The 22,802-nt window shown below is 36.7% G+C and overlaps 1 protein-coding gene across 4 annotated transcripts in view; it reads right to left on the reverse strand.

Annotated features, from left to right (window-relative positions):
* SPAG16 (sperm associated antigen 16) overlaps positions 1-22,802 on the reverse strand; it is a 423,943-nt gene that overhangs the window by 369,377 nt on the left and 31,764 nt on the right. For all 4 annotated transcript variants that reach the window (XM_067298501.1, XM_067298500.1, XM_067298499.1 and 1 more), the window contains one exon: positions 20,674-20,825. In XM_067298501.1, coding sequence (XP_067154602.1) covers positions 20,674-20,825 — 152 coding nt within the window. The remainder of the gene's footprint in view (positions 1-20,673; positions 20,826-22,802) is intronic.

Consider the following 22,802-nt stretch of genomic DNA (forward strand, 5'->3'; position numbering starts at 1 on the left):
TTAAAGAAAATGAAACAAATTCTCATCCCGGATTTGCACAGATTTAATACTCTGCAAGAAGCTAAATGGTTATCTCCACATACCTCTTCAACATTTTGTTGGAAAGATCATCCACAATAGGACTGTTTTCACAAAAGATGTTCATAGAACATACGAACATTGAATGTACCAATGGACTAAGGTTCAAAGTCTCATACTGACATCAATAGATTTTTGAATCCAGCTTGAAACATATGCCAATGGGGAGTAGGAGGGAAGAATGCAAAAAAAAGAAAGGGTGAGTACTAAAAAAAAATTTGGACTTTTCAGAAGCTGAAACTGTGTTCCTATTCACAGTGTAGCTATGTGGATGTTTTGTGAATATCTAACCAGAGTTCCAGGCTATACTAGGCAATAACTTAAAAGGTTATTCTCCAGAGCTCTCAGTCAAATCACTGCTATAAGACATGATATCCCTCCCTCCTGCCCCCACCCCCACCCAAAAAAACCAACCCAAATACTCATCTATTTAGCTGAAGTGAAATCTAACCATAAGAGCTGTGCAGGAAGGGCATTTCCTTACTCATAACCTTTTTTTCCGATTGGACAACAGGCTGTTTGGTTTGCAGACCTTTCCACAGCACAGAAAGCTGCTCCAGAGCATTTCATAATTCCTTCAGGTTAGAGGGTCTCTAAGGATGCAGTAATCCTGTAGCATCCTACAGAGTGATGTCCCAGAGGGAACTTGAGTTAAAGATAAAAATTAGTCATTTAAAAATGAAATTTATAAATAGCTTCTTCCTGTGTTAAGAGAATAGTTTAAAACCAGTAAACCATCTTTCAAATGAACTGTGCCTTCTTTAGCATTACATTCCAACCAACTTCCAGAGACACACCACAAAAGTTACTTTTAGTGCTCTGATAACTTATGTTCGGGTCTAAAATATCACGGTAAAAAAAAAGAACCACCAACTTTGCAGCCCCTGCTGTTCTTAGTTTCTGGTTGAATTTTTAAACAGGAAACATGTACAAAGCACAGCACTAATGGTAAGTCAAAGACAGAATTTTATGCTTAAGGTATGTTCAGGGATTCAAGAGACCCGATTTTAATTCTAGGTTTACATCTGCTCCCTGGGCACATAACTGACAAGCTACACATTTGCAGAGCAAGCAACTCACCTTTTTCTGTATTTTGGTTTCCCAGCTAAAGAGTGGATATTAAAATGATGTCTTCTCACCCTTCACCTTCCCATTCCATTTCTAGTTTCTATTCTTCGGGGGAAAAACACTCAGAAGGTACAGGCACAGAGACTGGAATAACAGGCACAAATCCTGTTATATTATGTTTATATATTCTGAAATATTACATAGAAGTACTATAACTACTAAATAATATTGGCTTTTAAAGTTAGAGAGAATCTCCTCCTTATAACATACTGAGGGGCCATACAAAAAAGAAATCTGCTGGGAGAAGTAATTCCAAGACGGGCTTTTTAATTATCCCATTTGCAGACTCATACACTAGCCATATCTGATTTTATCTGTTTTAGTCCTTGTTTTTTATTCTGCGTATTTTCTATTACAATCTGGAAAGCACAACTCTGTGGTCCAGCTCTGTCAGTGAAACAAAACTGTATTTGCAGAACATGCTACGATGCTCACTAGGCTCAGTCCTCACCAGCTGAGACTGGCAAGTTGCTGCTCCCTGCAGATACTTACTGTCATGCTGCACTGAGGACCCTGTGTGCATAAACACATACGCTCACCGGGGGAAAGCAAAACATGTCACCTCCCTGACTTGTTCCGTAAAACTTCTGAAACGCCTCAGAAGGAAGCTTTACCTCACAGCACCTTCACTTCTTGAGACTAAAAACCATACATGGGAGATTACTATGCCCACAGGGAATTTCAGCTGAAAAGTCATGACAGTGCCTCTCAAACAAATAGTCTAGCTGCGATTAATCCTTTTTGCTGGGAGAATTGTTGATATTTTTTCCCCTCAAAGATACAGTATTTCAAATAGTCCATGAATATACATCCTCTAACACTAGGAGTAGGAACATATTTACATATTTAGGTTTTCAGAGTTTCAGTGCTAATAATTTACTTACATAATTTTAAGAAATATTTGAAAGTACCTATGGTTTATGCTGCCAGCCATGAATGCAAAAGTTACTTCTCTTGGGTCCTCAGGGATCTTAAGTGGCCTCCCAACTATTACTCCTTGAAATTCAAAGACTTATCACAGGCTACAGAATTCCTTTCAGGCCACTGCATAGGGTACAAGATTTAGCCAAGATAGGAAAGCCAAGATGGAGAAAGGTCTTAGAAGTTCTTACTGCTAAGCAACACAAAACTAAACCTGAAACACTACCTTTAAAGCCAAAACTCAAAAAATTGACACTAACAATAAAGGAGAAATCAAAATAGTTTAGAAATAACCAAGTACAAATAGAGAACATGTTTTCTCTAGCCACCATTCAGCAAAAGGTAGCTAGGGTCTCTCTCACTTCCCAGGATTTTAATGTTCACATTGCAGACAGCAGAAAGCCTATATAGGAAGCAAGCAAAACAAAGAATTCCTGTGCTGATCTGCTTCTAGGCTGTAATGCCTCCAAGCGCGACACCCAAGAGTTACACCACATTGCAAGCACTGCTGTTGGTTTTTGGCAATTGAACAAAACTGCTCAGCCAGAGTTGATCTGAGGCCCGTCTGCTCCACTTTCTATAGCTCAGATTGTCCTCAGCATTTCAATTTCAAACCAGCTCAGGTCTTGAAGCTCACTGTCCCATCTCTGATAAAGCAATACTACAAATGCATAAGAAAATGCTCACATAGGTGCTACTTCATTTTTCAAGATTACCTGAAAAAAAAATCTTAGTCCATGTTCCTACTCAATAATAGTCTTATCCAGTCACCTCTTGACATTACTTCTCCAGGTGAGTGCATGCAGTTTTTAGTCCTTCCTTTCTCCTGCCTAGTCTAAACCACAGCAACAGCTACTTTACAATATCTTGCCCAAATCACAAATGCTGGTATATTTCCCCCCCCACCAATGTATTTTCACAGAATCACAGAATCGCTGAGGTTGGAAGGGACCTCTGGAGATCATCTAGTCCAACCCCCCTGCTCAAGCAGGGTCACCTAGAGCACATTGCACAGGATTGCATCCAGGCGCGTTTTGAATATCTCCAGAGAAGGAGACTCCACCACCTCTCGGGGCAACCTGTTCCAGTGCGCTGTCACCCTCACAGTGAAAAAGTTTTTCCTCATGTTCAGATGGAATTGTCTGTGTTTCAGTTTGTGCCCGTTGCCTCGCGTCCTGTCGCTCTGCACCACTGAAAAGAGTCCGGTCCCATCCTCTCGACACCCTCCCTTCAGATACTTGTACATGTTGATAAGATCTCCTCTCAGCCTTCTCTTCTCCAGGCTAAACAGGCCCAGCTCTCTCAGCCTTTCCTCATAAGAGAGATGCTCCAGTCCCCTAATCATCTTTGTGGCCCTTCGCTGGACTTGCTCCAGTAGTGCCACATCCCTCTTGTACTGGGGAGCCCAGAACTGGACGCAGCACTCCAGATGTGGCCTCAGCAGGGCTGAGTAGAGGGGGAGAATCACCTCCCTCCACCTGCTGGCAACACTCTTCCTGATGCAGCCCAGGATCCCATTGGCCTTCTTGGCCACAAGGGCACATTGCTGCCTCATGGTTAACTTGGTGTCCACCAGCACTCCCAGGTCCTCCTTTTGTACACAATCATTATCTGACATGATGCAAACAGGAGATATTGTCCAATTTCATAGAAACATTTCTTCGTCTTGAGTTATTTGACTATCATTTTTTAAGCCATTGCCCTTGCTTCCTCCATTTCTTCCTCCAGTAAAGGCATTTTCTAATAACTTCCCCAATTCTTGAGAATCTACAATGGTTCTAATCTCATTCGCTAGAACTCTCCCTTTAGCTCCAAGTTGCTGGTCAGAAAACTATTTTTAACTGCCCTTTGCATGTGCCTGAGCAGGTATGTCTCTCCCTTTTCCACAGTAATAATCTCCTCCACAAAAATATAATTAATCAACTATAAATCTGAATTTCACTCCCATTTGTAATGTAAAATAACTTATGTAAACAACTGTTTTCTACCTAATCTTGCTGGCATCCTTCTCTATGAATTTAGTAGAAAGCTTTAGTATTGCAAGCCACCTTATCACATTCTTCTTTACAGTAAACCCGATTGGATAGCTGTAGGCATATTAAATTTCCTTTGCCAGTATTCTACTTTTATCAGAAGTCCTCTCATTCTCTGTTGATTTTACAATATAAAAATGCCCTTATGTTCTTCACAGTCAATTTTAACTATAGCTTTCTTGGTGTACTACTTTGGTCCTCTGAAATTCTGAATCACAATAATTTTCTACCTTCTTAAAATTTTTCTCATCTGCAACCTGTACTTCTGCCTCATTCCCTATTTACTTACAGTTCAGAGTCATCTGCACATTCTTACCAATCTTTCACTCTATTCTTTTTCTAGCTTCCATGTATTCTTAGGCACTTATATGATATGCGAAAGGTTATGTAGAACATTATTATTCCAGTTATGTAGAAAAAAGAGATTTGCACTGCCATCTTTCTCATTTTAAGTACTGCTCCAGTTAGCATGTATTTCAAAGTGTTTTCACAGTGGAAACAATAGCATAAGGACGAGAGTAGTTTGAGCAAAATAGCATGTCTGGAAAATGCCTTTTGGATCTGGACGTAACATCTCTCTGCTTGCAGACCTTCTGTTCCTCATTTCTGATTTAGACTGAATGCTTGCAAACTTCCACCTGTTGGTATTCAAACAGACATAGAATTGTTACAGCTCACTTTTAATCATACAGCACAAGAGTCCCAAACACTTGATGCACTCTTCTCCTCTGTGGTCCCCCAAACTTGCATACATTTCTGCATTAAGTTGCAGATTGCCTTTTTACTGCAGATTCCCTGAAGATCCAATCATCTTAGTCATGGAGCTGTCTTGTCTTCCTCACCTATCATTTCATTCTTCCATCTTTCATTTCTACCCTTAGCTGTCAATACCAACACCTTAAATTGTTTTTTTTGTTGTTGTGCTTCTGCCTTCAAGCTGCAGGCACCAAAGGCAATATTTGGCAAGATATTTCACACCGCAAAACTGGAGGGAAAAAAAAAGCCCTGCACTTTTTACTTAAAGTAATTGTAGTTGCTAAAGGGTTTTAACACCTTTTTAAAGATTTTTTTCTATGTGATAACAACCATTGCTGTACACTTGGTAAAAGGCTTGTAACACTTCCATTACAAGCTATACCTTTTGTCCCCCTACATTTTCCTTAGGGGAAAGCCTAATACAGTCTCCAAGCTTTCAGGCCCTAACTGAAGAAATATTCTCTGCCTCCAGATTAAGTTCAGAAATTTACTGTAATCACATTGACAACTCTCTAGCTGTTATAAAGACCATCTTTTGTGTTTTGGATAAAATAGGACACATTCAGAATTGCGTTCCCCTACCCAAGTAACACTCAGTAACATGTAACACACACTCCTCTCCCTCAATTTCTGTTATTCTCACAATTAAATGCAAGCTTATCCCTTTTGCAGGAGTTGAAAAAGCCTTATGTTAAATATATACAGCTGATGAATTTCAATAAGACAACTACATTGTGACTCTATTCTGTCAGAATAACCTAGAGACCAAATAGCTTCTTAAAGCAATTATTTACTCAGAGCAAAAGCATTTAAAAGAAAACCTAATTTTAAATTTAAAAACATGTTATACAAACACCTATTCTACATTCAGTTACCAATACACCATCTAGAAAACTAGAGTGTCAAAACACTTCTGGTGCTTCCATTTGTCCTGTGCCTGTTCCCGAGTCTCGCACCGCTTCACTGAGGGGTTGCTATTAGACAAGTTTTTGTTGCCTCCTCTTTTGAGTCAGGTTATAGCACCCTCTTTTCCTCTTTCCGAGTGAAGTGAAAGTTCAGCTTGACGCTTGTACTCCAGTATTGTCTGCAATGTCTAGTATACAGTGATGACAACTTATATGTGAAATAACTTCTACGGCACATAACCACATTTTCCTGCAAAGGGAAAACGATGCGCTGCAAAAGCATAATTAAAGCCAATTAGGTGTCCTGTTTGAGAAGTGGGATCTTAACTCCACACTTCCACATGTCTAAATTAAAGTATGTGGCTTGCTTTTTTTTTTTTTTTTTTTTTTTTTAAATTCAAGGCTTTGATGCTAATATAAACTCACACTATTTGTATGTGCCTGTGACCTTAATACTATCTTAATGACTTTCTTGGGAGGCTTCTATTAAATTGATGAGTATATTCTCTCCAAAAATTTCATTTTCTGACTCTGAATCTAAGAATAATGTAAACTAAGCAGAAGATGAATCATTATCACCACAGAAATCCAAGAGTGATGTTTTTATAAGATTTCAGTTTTTTTCTTTTTAATTTAGGGCACAAAACATTAAGTTATAATGTTGGTTTTATGAAGGCCATTGGGATAAAACAGCATAGAATTACCTAGATAATCCTCAGGGAAAAAAAAACAGCAGCCAAAGTAACAGCTGAGAGGAGCAGTTCGAAGATCTACAGAGAAGACAGTACAGTGACTGAACAGAAGATCACTGTATAAAAATAATACATTTTTACCCTGATTTATAGGGCGTCCATATTTGTAGCTTCTGTGCACCCTTAAATAGAAAGATAAAACCCAATGATTCAAACAGCATTAAGTCTTTACATCACAGCACCAAAATTTCAGCTTTCTGAAAACAAAAAACATAAACAAGGCATGCCTTGCTGTATTTTTTGAATAGGACAAGACAAAACTTCTAAACATGCAATGTTCAGGAGAAAAGCTTAGAAAGAAATACTGGTTGGTATGAAGACCACTTTACAGCCAGGCTTAACTCTCACCATTGGTTCAATTAGCTTAAACGCTCTTCAGCTGTAGACAGGCTTTTAGGATTCTCTAAGAAATAATCACAAAGTTGACTTTCCCCCCAGAAATTGTCACCTACCATACAGTGACTAGCAAAACAAGAATGAGGTTTCATGTCGCTTGTATATTCATCTAACAGCTAGCAGCCACAGAGATGAACTTCCTCCCTGACACACACTGCGGCTTCCCTTGCACCGACTAGCATATGTTTGGCCCTATGGTGAGACTGTTCTAACTAAGCCAGCAGAGAACCACCATCACCAGAAAAATGAATCCGCTTCTGTAAAGAACAGAAGGAGAAGGGAAAATAGGGGCAAAAAATTGGAACCCTTTCAGTGGCAACAAGCCATTTAATCTGCTTAACTGCAAAGTGAAGCCTTATCCTATGCCAAAGCCTTTTTTCCTGCTGCTCTAGAAATTATATTTTAATTTAGAAAACAGTAAGGTGATTGTTAAGATACTAGATAATCAGAAAATTAACCTTCTCAGTACGATATTGTATAATAACTGATTTTAAACAGAAGCTGGACACTTAACTCTTTAGTATTTTTAGAGAAGCTGTAAGACAATTATATCAATCCAGTCTAAGCATATAACCCTTGAATACTCAAAAGCATTTAGGCATCTAGTCCTGCTGATTTCAACAACAGATAGAAATCTAAACTTCTTTGCAGAGCTTCAAATACTAATTGCTGCTAAAATGCCCAGACACTATTCTGGGAAGAAATACAGGAAACCCTAAAACCCATTGGTAAATGGCCTACTTTTATTGTGCATGCACCTAAAGCACCTGAAGAGGATATAAACTCCAGGTAGATCAATATCTCATTCCTAAAACACACACTTCTTTCTTGAGCAGCTGAAGGAAAAATGCTAACCAAATTAGAGTCAATGCAGACTTACTAACAGATAGCACTATAAACAAAATCCATCTCAGCTGTATCATTAATATATTGACTAGAACAATTCAATTACATACTAAAATAATATTCAAATACATTTGGCTGGGAACAAGCACAAAAAGGTTACCCTTCTCCTGTTTCCTCTCATTACTCTTATTACAGTAACTTCTTTTTGACATGAAATGCATGATGAATGAGTTCGATTTGTAAAAAGATGTTGAAAAGTAATAAAAACTGTAGTATTAGGAACAATACTTATAGTTCCAAAGTCTCCACTTTGAAAGCTCTCCTGACATTCATAAGTTATGAAAGAAAACAAACTTTTTTCCTATTCCAATGAGACTGAAAAGGATTGTTCCAAAAGGTGGAAAATTTAAGACATTGCCAAATGCCATCGAGTAGCTGATATAGCTGAATCAGAATAGTCTTCTCCACAGGCGTCGGTATGCACTGACCACGGTTCGAGCCCCAGCTTTGGCACGTACAGCCTCTTTTACTGGCATTGACACTGTTGCCTCAGATGCCAGATGGTGGCTAGGAGCCTCCTCCGTGTGTATCCTGACAAAAATGGAAATAAACTACACAGAAGTTGTAAAGAGGTCTCTGCTATAATTCTCTGACCAAATAAAAGAATCAGTTAACCCAGCACCAAGGCTAAGAATATATATAAGTATTTTAAAGTTTTGGGGGGTTTTTTGCAAGAATACAGCAGTTACAGAATGCAATACAGAATCAGTCCAACTAAACTTAAATCCGTCCCAAATATCATCAGCCATCCTTTTCTCATTCTTTTTATGTCTACACTGTTTCTAAAGTACTTAATTACTACTACTACACTACCTTTCTTAAAAAAAGAAAGAAAAAACCCACACCTCTAAACAAATAGTGCCAGCAAAGCCCCTTCGGTTTCTCATCTTGATTTTCAGCATTTGTTCAGCCTGTGTAATTTTTGAGACCAAAATAAGTCTGCACACGCCGGCTGTTCAAAGCTCTGGTGGCATGGCAGAAATTGGCAGTGCTAGTCCAGGAAGGACAAAAAGAAGAGACGACTAGCAGAAGATCCAGAGGCTTCTCTTCAGCAGACTGATTAGTTTGCAAGACAGAAGAGAAGCTGGAGAGATGAGAATCATAGAAGTTGAGTCAACAATAGAAAACAGGAGCAGCAGAAAAGGTTACCAAAGCCTCCTATACTGGAACTCGAGGAACATCTCTTTCAAATTTCTGGACGTGTGGACAAAAACAACTATTTAACAACTATGTCAGAAATTCCAAGTACAATGCACTTGATTTGAGTAGGATTTTTTCCAAGGATAATCTTCAAAAAGTAATAACAAGTCCTATTTCATCTCTACCTTGATTACTATTTTTCTTATTTGGAATAATGCAATTCCACAGAAGTCTAAAATAATGCAAAATTTAACTTCACAAGTAACCCACGACCAATGACAGCAATAAAAATCTTCACTACCAAAGCTTAAGTATTTGTTCAGGAACTGCCAGATTGCCACAGGGTCTTTAATCTCAACAGATCAGCGGCATTAACACAGCCTTTCCTGGGATACCATAATGTACAAGGCTCTTTTACAGCAATAAAGATTAAGGTATAATTTAGTAATTATTCAATAATTCTGTATCGCTTACAGACATGTTAGTAATGTGTGGCTGACCATATAACTGTAGCGAGTTTTGAACTGAAGTACAAAATGTATTCAAGATGGTCCCTTCCCATCCCTTTTCTTCAAAATATCTCAACCCCTCTTTTATGAGGCAAACTTCAATATACTAAGCAAGAACTGGAGAAGAAATATGGCAGAATATCTCCAAACTTCTCTTCCAAAAGCTCCAAATGACCAGGTCTGCATATTGCATTAACTAGAAACCATACTAAAGAACAACAAAAGGTTGGTAAATAAAGAATACATATTTATGTTTTCCTAATAATCTTACATTTTGATTTTTGCACAGGGAGTAATGTTAAATTTGCATAGGATGGTGGATATAAAAGATGAAGGATCACCTAACACTGGGGGAATCATATGGACCTTTAAATTGCTTATTAAAAAAAATTAATGTTTGAATAGAGAGCAAACAGCTGCAGATTATTTTTAAATTAATGCTCTAATAACCAGAAAAAATGGATTTCTCTCTTTAATTTAAACCCATTTTTGCTAACTTTATGTTTGAGGTTTACAAAAGCAGAGGTCTGCTCTAGTAAGGATAGGTAAATGAGCCAACAGTCAAAAAAATATCTGGTTAGACAAGAAACAGGGAATAGTGAAAGGCAAAGAAAGAAAAAGATTCCTCCCCATTGGAAAATCCATAACCTTTTCTGGCATAGAATCCACCAAGAACCTCTTACGCTCTCTCTGTATGGACATAGATTTGCACCTTACAGAGCAAAGGGATTAGAATGATGGGGCCTTATTAACAGGCTTCCAAAATATTGCAGTAATTCATCTTAGAAATTACAAGAGTTTGTATTCTCCTTCCCACCCCTTTGAAAATTGGCCGGGTCTCCTTTCCCCCCACCCCATATATTCCCTTCTCTTACCTTAAGGATTTGCATGACAAAACCAAGGATGACACCTTCACATTAGCCAACACTGATCTATGCTGAAACACACATCTGGGGTATTTTCCTTAACACTGTTATATACACAGGTATGTGCTGCTTTTCCTGAGTATTTTGTCTGCCTGGTTCAAGCCAGTGCATGAATGCCACATAATATAGCAACAATTTTTACATGAAGGGTGAATAAGCAAGTTGGGAATCTCTTTACTGTTAAGAGCACTTTTTAATATAGTCTTACACTTTTAGAACTACAAAGAGAATCTGAGCCAGTTCCTTAGGCTAAGGGCTTGAAAAATGCATATATAAACAGCTGAGACAGATATCACAGCTATACGCATTTTCACAAAATTAGCTACAAGAGTTAAACACTTCAACCAAACTTTTAAAAATATCAGTATACTTTGAAAGCGTAGAGAATTTAATTCTATTTTGAAGTATGATATACACAAAGAATTCTCACTGAACAAGTTATACCAGTGTACATGACTGGATTTTTAAAAACATTATATAAACGAATATTTTTCCTTTTTGTTTGTTCTTTTACTTGTTAACCTGTGGAAACTGCTCTTGACAGATTTAAATCACAGCAGACAGTCAATTTTTGCTCTATTACTTCAAGGGAACAATTTGTTTACAAGTGCTACCAAAGCATTTTGCAGGTTTGTAATGCTTGTTTGCTTTCTAGCTTTTGAGTGAAGTATTCTTGCAAAAATAAAAGCTCCCTAGGATGTGCAATAAACTAAGTATCTCATTGGCTGACCTGCTTTGGATGATAATATACAGCACTTATCTGGACTGTACAAACACCAGATGATAAAAAACCTTGTAAACATAAATATAGAAAAATATCAAAGTATACAAAAGACATGTAAACTGAATCTGTCAGCTGAGCATAGGGTAACATTACTATCATCTCAGCATGTTTTAGCCTGTGTTTTGAGTTACAAAATTCTATGCTAGCCTTGCAAACTTCTGTAATACTCCTTTAATTCAGTATGTTATTTGAGAGATCTTAGAGCACCTACAAAGGAAGAAGAAATAGGGAAGAGAGGAGCAACCATTAGGGAGAGGAAAGGAGGAGCAAAAGGACACAAAAAAGCACTCTTTCAGATAAGTTGTGAAACTAATTGAGTACAAAAAATTGTACTGTGCTTTTTCCTAAACACAGAGCTTTAAGAGACCCTGGCCAAACTCCACAACAAGAAAGTAGACTGCATTTATCAAGAAATGAATACTTTTGCAATATTATATGAAAACATTCTTAATGCCATTGCAAGACTGTTGCCTGTTGTAGCACATGTACTATTTAGCAGTGGTGTTTCACACAAGCAATTACATTTAGGAGCAATCATCTTGATTCACCTTCATCATCTAAATATCAGTCTGTAAAATGATTCATGTTCCACTGGCATAAAAAACCCACCGTACGCAAGTCATTACAGGCCAGCTTCCAGAAGGATTGCTGCCACCAGGGAGCACCAGTTCCTTGCCTTCGGGAGGCCAGAACAGTTGTTCCTGGCCAAGAGCGAAGGTGTTCTCACAAGTGACAACTGCTCAGCAAGCCACTATGAAACGAGCTGGTGCTAAGGACACGAAGTAGGATTGGTGGGGGAGGAGGAACACCATCAACTTAAGAACCTTTCTGGGACAATGCAGAAAAGGCCAATTATAGCTTCTTTTCAAGACCCATGACACTTCTCCTGAGGATGATGAGATTATAAATTTTCAGTAGCCTGTCAGACCACAGTCTCCCTGCTGACAGAGATTTCATTTTGGTCCTTGCATGTAAGAGCAAAGATAAAATCAACAAATCAGCTATTATGCAGTAACTAGTTTTAGTTATGACCAAAACCAGTCAGGCTTGCATTTGAACTGGAAATCCAATTATGAGAAGTCCATATCTTTATAATATGTGACACTCCAATGAAAAATAATTAGATTTTATGGTGAAATAATCTGATTTTCTATTCATAAGCGGTTTGTAATACAGCCTTAGCATTTTATTTCATTTCATATCCTCAGTATATTCAAACAAAAACAATTAAGACTTTATTTTTACTCCCAGAAGTCAAGTATTGTTTGAATATCCAAGGCAAACAACAATGAGCAGCATGTTTCTACCAGGGTACTTATGGTATGTTAGAGAGATTCATTACCATGAAAACTAAACACTATTGTTAAATTTCGTTTTTCTTAAAGTGATGTTTACATATGCAAAGGTGTTGTTTAAATATTGGAAAAGAAGATTTAAACACCAAAATCTATAACTTAGTATGGAAAAGTTAATTTAAAATATAAATGCCACAGTGAGTGAGCACCTGAGCCCTTTCTTCCATATTTCTAGGGGTCTCTAGTGCTTGTTTCATATTTCAGTAATTTGAAAGGGATCCAGTTTTATGCATGAATAATTTAAACCGAACTACATTAAAATTGAAAAACAAAACAATCAGTATTGTTAACTATGGCCTCAGTCAATTTACTTTAACTTTTCATTTTTGTAAGTATAGCATGCAGTACCCTCAGATATTGCTTTTCTTTTTAACCATGTCCCTGAACACCAATGTAAATCAACTACTCAATTTTGTATTTCAAATATTTCTTCTGGAAGAACATTGCTTTAAAAATACAATGGTGATCATTTCCCCAAATCAAATACATTTACCATCCCTATCATTTTGGCTTGCAATTGCATATCAATGACAATTAACTGTAATGAATACATGTATTACATCAATTCCTAAAAATACCAAACAAGCTCATTGCTTTGTTGTATTACAAACTAAAACTATGCAACTAAGGCTCCAAAATTATTATGAAATTCTTCCCATAACACTTATATTGTAAAATGTTAATAAACGTATCTTAAATAACAAAAGAAATGGAACTGGAATTAGACTTCTCTGGAATTCAGTTTGTCTCAAAAAAATCTTTCTAAAAAAACTACTTTGGAATTAACTTTATCAATTACATGATAACCAAGGTACCCAAGGAAAGGTACTCTACTGTTAAGTCTTGCACAGTGTGTTCTAGTGATACTTAGTAATTTCTTTCAAAAGAATAGAAATCTTAGCAAAACATTTAAAAAAAGATACAGATCTATAAGGCTTCAGTGAATTCCAAGAAGCAGGCTAATGGCAAAGATAATATCCACAAAATATTATCTTAACATAGGATCCATAGCATATTATCCCATGTCACCTCTTTACTAAGAACTTTCACTGTGTCATGGACTTGCTTAAGAGACTTGCTCTAAGAGGCTGGCAATATGTAGTCAGAAAATGTAAAGTAATACTTTCTTCATAGTTATACGTCTGTTATGATACAGAATAGTATCTTCTTCGAAGCCATCTTAAGGTAAGCTTGAGGAAAGTAGAGACACCAAATAAGCACTCATATAGTAATACTTGTATGCGTTGTACCTAATACCTTCATAACATATGAAACTCTGAAGCACCAAGAAAGACCAATTTCTGTATCTACATAGAGATTAAATTTCTGAATAAATATAAACTTTCTGAATATAAACAGGTGTTTTTGTAAACTATGGCACAGGAAGAAGTTCACAGATCAGAAGTCCCTTAAGAATTACAAAAGGATAAATTCTCAAATACTTTTTAAAACATAGCCCTAAATAGCATTCTCTTGTGCACCCATATCTATTAAATAACCAATTACAGCTGAAAGTGTCTGGACATGTTGATCAGACCATGACACTTCTAATGCCCTGGCATACGAGGGAGGGTCTCTTGCACTCCCATCCATCGCAGGGGCCTCTCACTTCTCAGGCTAGGTCACAGTCTTGGGTGTAAAACTGACTGCAAAGAATTTCAGACCCACAAAACAATACGTACCTAACAGAGATCTAACAGCATCAGGCAAGTAAAAAAGAAACACAAACATTTTATATTTTCTACATTTGACTGGTTAATATCTTGCAGCAATATTGAAAGGTTTTTTTTAAACTATAATTTCAACAGTTCCCTTTCCAAGAAATACAGCTGCAAATAAAAGTGAGCAGCTTTGTCATAGGTTTTGCAAACTATTAGAGCAAGGGCCAGATTCAATTTCACAGAAGGTGTGCTATTATTCTCCCAAAACCTACCAACCACCTGATATTCTCACTCAAATACAGAAATTTATGAATATGCAAAAAAATCTACAATTACAATGAGGATCAAACACACCTTACTTTCCAACATTCTGTATTTTTCATCTCAGATGCCTGTTATTTTATTATACATAGCAGCATGTAATGACTCATAATAAGCAATGTTCTTTAGAGAACAGAAATATTCTGGATGCTCTGCAAAGTAATTTTATCAAAGACCAATGGTTTCAAATATCAAATGTACTGTAGTTCTAAAAATGCATTGCTTAGGGTGTCTTGATTTAACAAAGATGGACTGGACAGAAAATCATATCTATATTGTCTTTTATAAGTTTTCTTTACAGATATATGAATTTTTTTTATAATCAGCCTTATTGGTAACTAACATTCTTAAACAACAATTATTCAATTTTCTCCATGTTGGGCCATCATAATTAAAAACCTATGTTTAGGTAAAGCCTAAAAATAAAGCCAGCATCACATCATCTAATACACACAGAATACCATACACAATTAAAACAAAAGCATGCGTTTCACCTAAAACGAAGTTGTCCCTTCTTACCATTTTCAATTCTATGGCAGGAGATTTAAAAAAAGAAAGTATTACCTAACAAAAAAATCGAATTCATTTAACTTAAATTCCATTAAAATCAGCTAAAGAACATTTGTAGTTTACATCCAGTTTGCTCTTGGATCATATTTCTAGCATCTGAATTTGCAGAGTCAAAGCTACAATTCCACAAGTAGAAGAAGAGGTATTCGAGTTGCCTTCTTTGCTGCCTAACACCCGCTACGGCCACCACAGTGCCCGCTCCCGCTGTCTTTGACAGCCCCACCGAACAAGCAGCCGCACATGCTACACTTGTTCCAGAGCTACAGGTATGCTCAGCAGTTCACAAACACACATTTGCTGGCTGGCATATGCTCCAACTGCCTTCTCCTTTGCAGGCACTAATTTGAGCCTTTTCCCTTTTCCCAGTCAAAGTCTAACAGAAATTGTAGAAACTTACTTTTGAAATTGCTACTCTTTTAGAGTTAAAATGGGCCTGCTATTTTAGGGCATGGCAGAAAGTTTGTTCCCTTTAGTCCGGTTTCCTTAGGAAATCAAATTAATAATGGCAGCTGAACAAGTCCTCTACTGGTCAATCAGTACATCCCTTCAAGGGGACACTTTACCTATGCCATTCCTCAAAAAATTCTCAGACAATGACAGACTACCAACTACCTCGGCAAGCTATTCTAGTGCTTCACTACAATTATAAATTCTGGCTAATATAACACCTGAATCTTTCTTGTTGGATTTCTAACTTACTATTCCTTGTTCTAACAGGTTCCTTTATTTTTTGCAGAATTCTTTTACATTTTAAAGACATACCATGTCTCCCCTTAGTTTTCTCTTCTGTAGACTAGACAATTACTTTTTTCACCTTTTCTTTGACAGTCACGTGTCTTAGGCTTCTATTCCTTCTTACTGCTCTCTTCTCTCCTGAAGAGCTGTGAACAAACCGGACAACATGCTGCAGCTAAGGCTGCGCCCCAGCTCAAAGCAAATGGATTATTCCACATCATCCAGACAACATTCCCAGTTTACACTGCAGCATGGTGCTCAGCTATTTTGCAATATCAAGTCATTGTTGACACAGGCACAGCTTATTTTACACAACAAACCACAAATCCTATTCTACAGAAAGGCAATTGAAATCAACTGTTTCTTATCTTCTTGTCCTGTATTTGTGCAGCTCACTATATTCGTAAGGGGAGAGCTGTTTACCTTTTCTTAGGTATGACTTGCACATTATTTTTTCGATCAGTTCTCCAGTAGGTCCAAGTTCTGCTCAACTCTACTCCTGCCCTCAACTGCACTTGCTGTTCCATCCCTACCAAACCTAGTTCATTTGGTCTGCAAATTTAATCAGCATATTTTCTGTTCATTTTCCAGATCATTAATGAACACATATCCCCCCTGCAGAAGCCTGTTCAATATATCTGCATTTTTCCAGCCTGTTTTCCACTCATTTAGGAAAGTTTCTGCCAGGCCAGATTTCCACAGCTTCTTACAGGAATTCTCTATGAGACAGTATCCAAAGCTTGATTAAAGATGTAAGAACTTTTATATTGTAAGGATAAGATACAAAGTATGACATTTACTGCTTATCTTCTATTCATCAGGCCTATTATGTTGTGGTAGATGAAATTCAGATTTTTGGTAAATCCATTTTCACTGTTACTTATTTTCCTGGTTGCTTCCAGATGTTTAGTAAAGTTTCATTTATTTGTCCCAAAATTCTTTGGGAATTTTAGTTACAATGACTAGTCTATAATTTCTTAGTTTTAAACTTTTTCTCTCATCTGAAATACAGACATTATGTTTTCCTCTTCCCTACTCTAGACTGAGGTCTTATATCTTTGCATCTGGTATAAGTTTTGTTAGCCATCATCTAAGTTTTACTATACTAGTGAAACATTGTAGGAAAAAAGTATTAGCAATATCAGCTGTCAGTTTTCTTCTCTCCACTTAATACCAAATCAGTGCCTTCCTCAGTCATCTTACTACAAAGACAGAATGATCACCTATTTCATTTCTGACTCTTCCTGGCTGTTTTGGGACCTCATCTTTCCAAGTCTGTCCCAATACGCCTGTGCTACTTCACATTCAGTCTCAATAATCTGACCTAGTAATCATCTTTAGCTAGCTTCCCCTTCTGCTCGAGAACACAGAAACAGTAGTTCTGCTAAATTTTGTATATTTTCTCTCCTAGAAGTTATTGGGAATAGAAACTCAGGTTTCATACATGTATGCATGCCATCATATTTGGAGCCAAAGTTTTATTAATTACAAGCTATTATTCACACATGACCATTAGATTTTACTTCTGTAAATTTTTTTTGACATGCCACTAACCATAATTTCAAAATCTGTTCTGCAGTGACAGAAAATGTCTCTGCCTCAGAAGTGTTCAATGCACTTTTCAGTAGAGTTTTACAACAAAAAGCTTTGGAAAATGAAACTCTTATAATGCATTATGTGGAAACAGAATATACCTAACAGAGAAGCTGCAAGGTCCCTCCTAATAAATAATAAAAAATCACATATGGAATGTACTCTGTGGGGAACCTGAGAAAAATGAATAAAAATATAAAAAAGGGTATTTCAACATAATGAAAAATCACATTATCAAAGGTTCTCTATAATCTTAATGATCTTTGAGTGCATTTGAATCAACTTAAATGTTTTAAGTAGTACTATATTCAAATTCTTAATCCAAGTATTTATGCTATTGATACTGGCTTATTATGGGCTAGATATATAAGCAATATAGCCTAACCGCCTGTTACTGTACAATTCGATCAAGTCTCATAAAAAAGATTTTTAAAATGAGGAGAATACATTCTCTCAAAAAATTCCTTGTTGCTTTTCACTCTCACTAATAAGCTCCACAAAGATATCTTAGGTTTTAAATTATACATCAGCCATTATAGGATACTACGGTAACACAGTATATGACTGTCCCTGGAGTAAGTGTTGTAGCTCAGCTATGAGTCTTGTTTGTACCCACCTAAAAGTAAAAGCACATGCATTTGTTAGATTATTTAGCTGGTGGCTGGGCCACAACACAAAATTAAGTTATTTTATTTTCATCACCATAGTTCAATCCTATATAAAGGCACAGTTAATATATTTAATTTTTTCCTCAAGGATACAATTTCATGACAGTATATCTACTTTTTACTGAATGATATAATCCGAATGCCTAAATTTCAAGAAAAGACACAAATACTTACTAAAATTAGAGAAACTGTTCACTGGCTAAACTTTTCTAAGCTTTAAACATTCACTTACATTTACTGAAAACAGCTGAGATGTTTTATAGCCAATTCTACCTACATTTTCCTTTTCTGTTTTGTCATAAATTCATTGTTTGAATACAGTGTTTTTAATTGCATTTATTCCCTCTATATTTTTCTCACCTGAACTCTATGCAGCTGATTTATATTCTGGCTCTTATTTCCTTTGTGGTGTAAAGGAAACTTGAAGTGTAGTGTTAATTTAAGTATAAGTCAACTTTACACACACACACCCCGCCCCCCCCCAAAAAAAAATTATATAGGAAACAGCAGAACTGACAGGATCCTTTGAGAGCAGTCAAAGGAGATGAGGCAACACCTAAAAAAAACCACCTCAAATACCACATTAAAAAAAAAAAATCTACAGAAGGCAAGTCACTCGTTTATACCTAATCACTTCCACTGTAGCAAATACTTAGAGCTACACTGATGAGCATCATTTTTAAAATAACTTAGATTAGAACTGTATTTCAATAAATGTGGACTGTAGGACAGTGTTCTCTAAGTATCTTCTTGTCTTAAATGTGATTTTGTATCACCCCTCACCACCCCAACTCTTCATTCCCTCTGCCATTTATTTCTGAGACTAAAATAAGACAATTCACATGCAATATTCTCAGACATTATCCTTTATCAGGGAAAGGAAGTATTTTGGAATAATACATTTAGCAAACATGAAAACAGTTTCATTGTTGGAAAAAAATTGCCAACCTCATACTTAAAATTTTAGATTATTGCATAACCACAGCAAAATCTAGTTCAGATATGCCTATCATTTTTGATGTCTTATTTCTGGAGCTACTCCAGTTTCCCAATCCATTGATTAAATAAAGACATCATGGTCTCCGAGAGAATTCATTTGGGAAACATATGATCTGCAGAAGCACAGATGCTTGCCAGATCCAGTCAACTAACAGCACTCATAAGCTTCCAAGAACAAGAAAGCCAGCCAGGCAGACTACCTGTGTAGAGTTTACGTACTCCAAGGGTGAAACAATTCCACAGAAATTTACTGTAAAAGTCCTGATGACTTCAAGTAGAACCAGGAGCAAACAACAAGACTTCATAAGCTGAGAAATATTCGTCTCTTCACAGGTCAAAGTGAAAGCAAGAGAAAGTCTAAGACAAAAGTTTCTAACCACTGGAGGAGGAACAGGGAGAGCAGAGACAGACTGAATGGCAGGTGCCTCAGGAATATTCAGATATTAACAGGTGGGGAGACAAGACAGGACTGAGTTATTTCCAACATGCAGTGAGAAGGAAGTGTTTTAGAAAGCAACAGAACAGGACTTTTTATTTGGAGGTTCAGGAGAATGAAAAGAGATAAAGACAGAAATAAAACAGTATCTCATCAGAAGGAAGGTGCATTGCTAGTGTCACACAGAAAAACGTCTTTGCAAAAACAGAAACGTACAGAAATAGACTACCATGGGCATATTCCTGTGGAGACAGAGAAAGGAAAGACTGAAGCTGATTTTGAATACATTCGTGTAAACAAGAGCTTATATTTTCAGAAAAACAATTTTAACCCTAACAGTGGTTTCCAAGTGAGCAAAACCAGGCATATGTAACAATTTTAGAGTCTAAAAAATTCTAGATATTAGAATGCTTAACCTTTATTTTGGAAAAATAAACAAGAAACACCATTTTACAGTTTCAAAGTGTAACTTCAAAAAATGAACCAAGTAGAATAAAGGAAATGAAAAAAATTCCTTTTAACAATAAAAAATTCTATCAGAAATTCATTTTAATTTTAGAGAGTAAGACCACAACCTGAAAAACAAAACAACAACTCATCTTGGTATAACCAGGTGTGGAAGCTTTCACTAACTATTAAAAAGTGATCGATTTTTTGCCTTTAGTCTCCCAAATTTTATATCTTTTAGGCCAAGCTGAAACTGACAGGTTGAAATGCTTGAAGAGTTTGTAAGTACTACAGAATAGATTAGGATTTCTCCAAAGTTACAAAAGAAATAAAAGCACAACAAACATTTGCAGCCAGTGCTCTTCCTTTGCAGGCTGATTATATCAGAGCCTTGAAATGTAGCTTACTAGCCTAGGGTCCTTCAACTGATCAGAATTACTATTATTGCCTGAAAAATTAGTCTTAGTCTTCAATGGAAGTTTACCTTAAAAATAAAAAAGTTACCTACTTGTTCTATGTACTTTTACTAACCATTTGTCACTGTAGGGAGATTGCTTTAAGTAATCATGGACAACTATTTTTTGCCACAGCTTAGTAAAAATTTTAAATATATTTCAGATTAAATACTAAGAAACTGCAAAGAAGATTGCATACCTTTGAATATCTCTTGCTTGTCTTCTTCATTGGATCTTTGACTGGATCATATGAAGAGCTTTCAGCATCACGAATTTTTTGTTGCCTGGCTTCCTTAAGAGCTTTCTGGGTGGGACCTTCTAGCCCTTTCTTCCTTTCACATTCATGGCCTGCTATAAAATATACACATATATAAGTCTCTTTACTACTTAATATTAACTGGACATGGGAATTCTAACAGAAATTAACCCCCTTACATAAAAAGATACCCAGGTCACTGTGCCATACATGTAATGTTTTCCAAGACTACAAACAACTCTTCTCCACAACTTATTTTAGTGTAATCTACTCCTGCTTATCTAATGGCACAGTAGATTTGTAACTGAAAGCAATATGGGGAAGGGTATTGCACAATGGATCTACCACTACGTGGCAGAAGGGATACTGTTCTCTGTGTTGGCAGCTCCTAGGTATCTGACTACAGTCCCTGGTGACCCCTGTATTTCGTGACTGTGGTCTGCAGCATGTTACGCAGGTGTACAGGAAAGAAGAATGAAGTACTGAATTCCAGCAGGATTTGAGCATGTACATCCCTCCAGTTCTTCAAAAAGTCTCAGATTGAAAAACACAGTATATATCTAAAGTCCAGACTAAAACAAATGAAACTAATGCTAGGTATTTGTAAATGTTCACTCTTAACAGAGTTGTTAAGACCTAGACCACAAAATTCAAACTTTCTGACTTCTTAAGGGAAAAAAACCTCCACTCTTGAGGCAAAAATCATGGATCAAACAAGTGCACAAACCTCCTGTACACCCAACCTGAATGAAAACCGTAACTGATAGAAGAACTGTGCCTGGTCTAACAAAACATGCTCATTCTCACTGTTTTAAAAGTTAAAGCTGCTGTTGCAGACACCCTAAATAACTTTCTGAAGAACTGTACCCTGCAAAATCATTTTATATGTCCAGCACTTTCTCCTCACTAACTGCCGGCCACTAGCAGACTGCTCACAGAACATTGAGTTTGTTTGTGCTTCATACTTACAAACCAACACAGAGCTATGACACCTGAAAAGGTTAAAAAGCCATAACCATTCCAAAAAAGACCAAATTGTAAAAAAACTGTTGTGACTGCACAAAGATGTCAACAGCTTGTGTTTTCATATTTTCTATTCTGATTGCACTGCAGCTGGAATGGGATCAACCAGGTTTAAATACTTTACCTGGTGCCTCTCAGATTTCTTTTGGTATGACCTTTCAAGAGCAATTACATCAGATCAAGCAAACTGAAAGCACGGTTAACAGGCTTAGCAATGATTTAATTCAACCATGAGTAAAGAAACTCATTGGGTTCAACTTTCAAATATAATTGGGTAATAAATAAGCAGCTGTTGTTTGTAGAGAATAAAAGAAATGTACTGCATAAGTAACAATTTTACAACATGTTTTCACAATCAGTTGTTATACCAGTGCTCAGTTAGGTATGTAAGCAAGCCACAAACAAGATTACTTAATTCCTTCAGGCGAAAGTGGTCTTTTTTCAGAGTACCACTTAACACGGTGTGTCTTGATCCATAAGTAAGAATGTAAATTAAATGCTCTGTTAGTATAAACCAATAGCCTAAAAAAACAAAATTCAGTGAATTGTCTTTGATGATGAGATCCCTGTGTATGAACCTGCTACAACTTTAGGCAGAATCAGATCAAGGAAAAAACCCACAGTACTTTATGCAAATTTTCATATACAAACATCCAATTCTTTTTCAAAATAATCTGAACTCAAAATATAAGCTCAAGTTACACAAATTTAGCTTTCATAGCTGGCTTTTGACTGTGTGTAGCAAGGGCAGAGAATTCATTACATAGAGCCTCCCACATAAAGTTGAGATAACTGCAGTCTTGTGTTCACAGAAGTATGAGAAGTCCTGTCTCTTAAAACACATGGTTTTAGTCCATCTATCTGAGCCTACTGTAACAAAAGATATCAAGAACTCACAAGGTTGAGCGCACCTGCCCTTTCTGGTTATTGTGGTATGTTTTCTTGCAACATATTTTAGAAAGGGAGAAAGACCTATGCCACTCCTCCTTTTTTTCACTAGTAAATAGTATGCAACAGCATCTTACTTTATTACAGGTATTCTAAATCTA

The sequence above is a fragment of the Apteryx mantelli genome, chromosome 6 (assembly GCF_036417845.1).
Source record: "Apteryx mantelli isolate bAptMan1 chromosome 6, bAptMan1.hap1, whole genome shotgun sequence".
NCBI classification, from domain to species: domain Eukaryota; kingdom Metazoa; phylum Chordata; class Aves; order Apterygiformes; family Apterygidae; genus Apteryx; species Apteryx mantelli.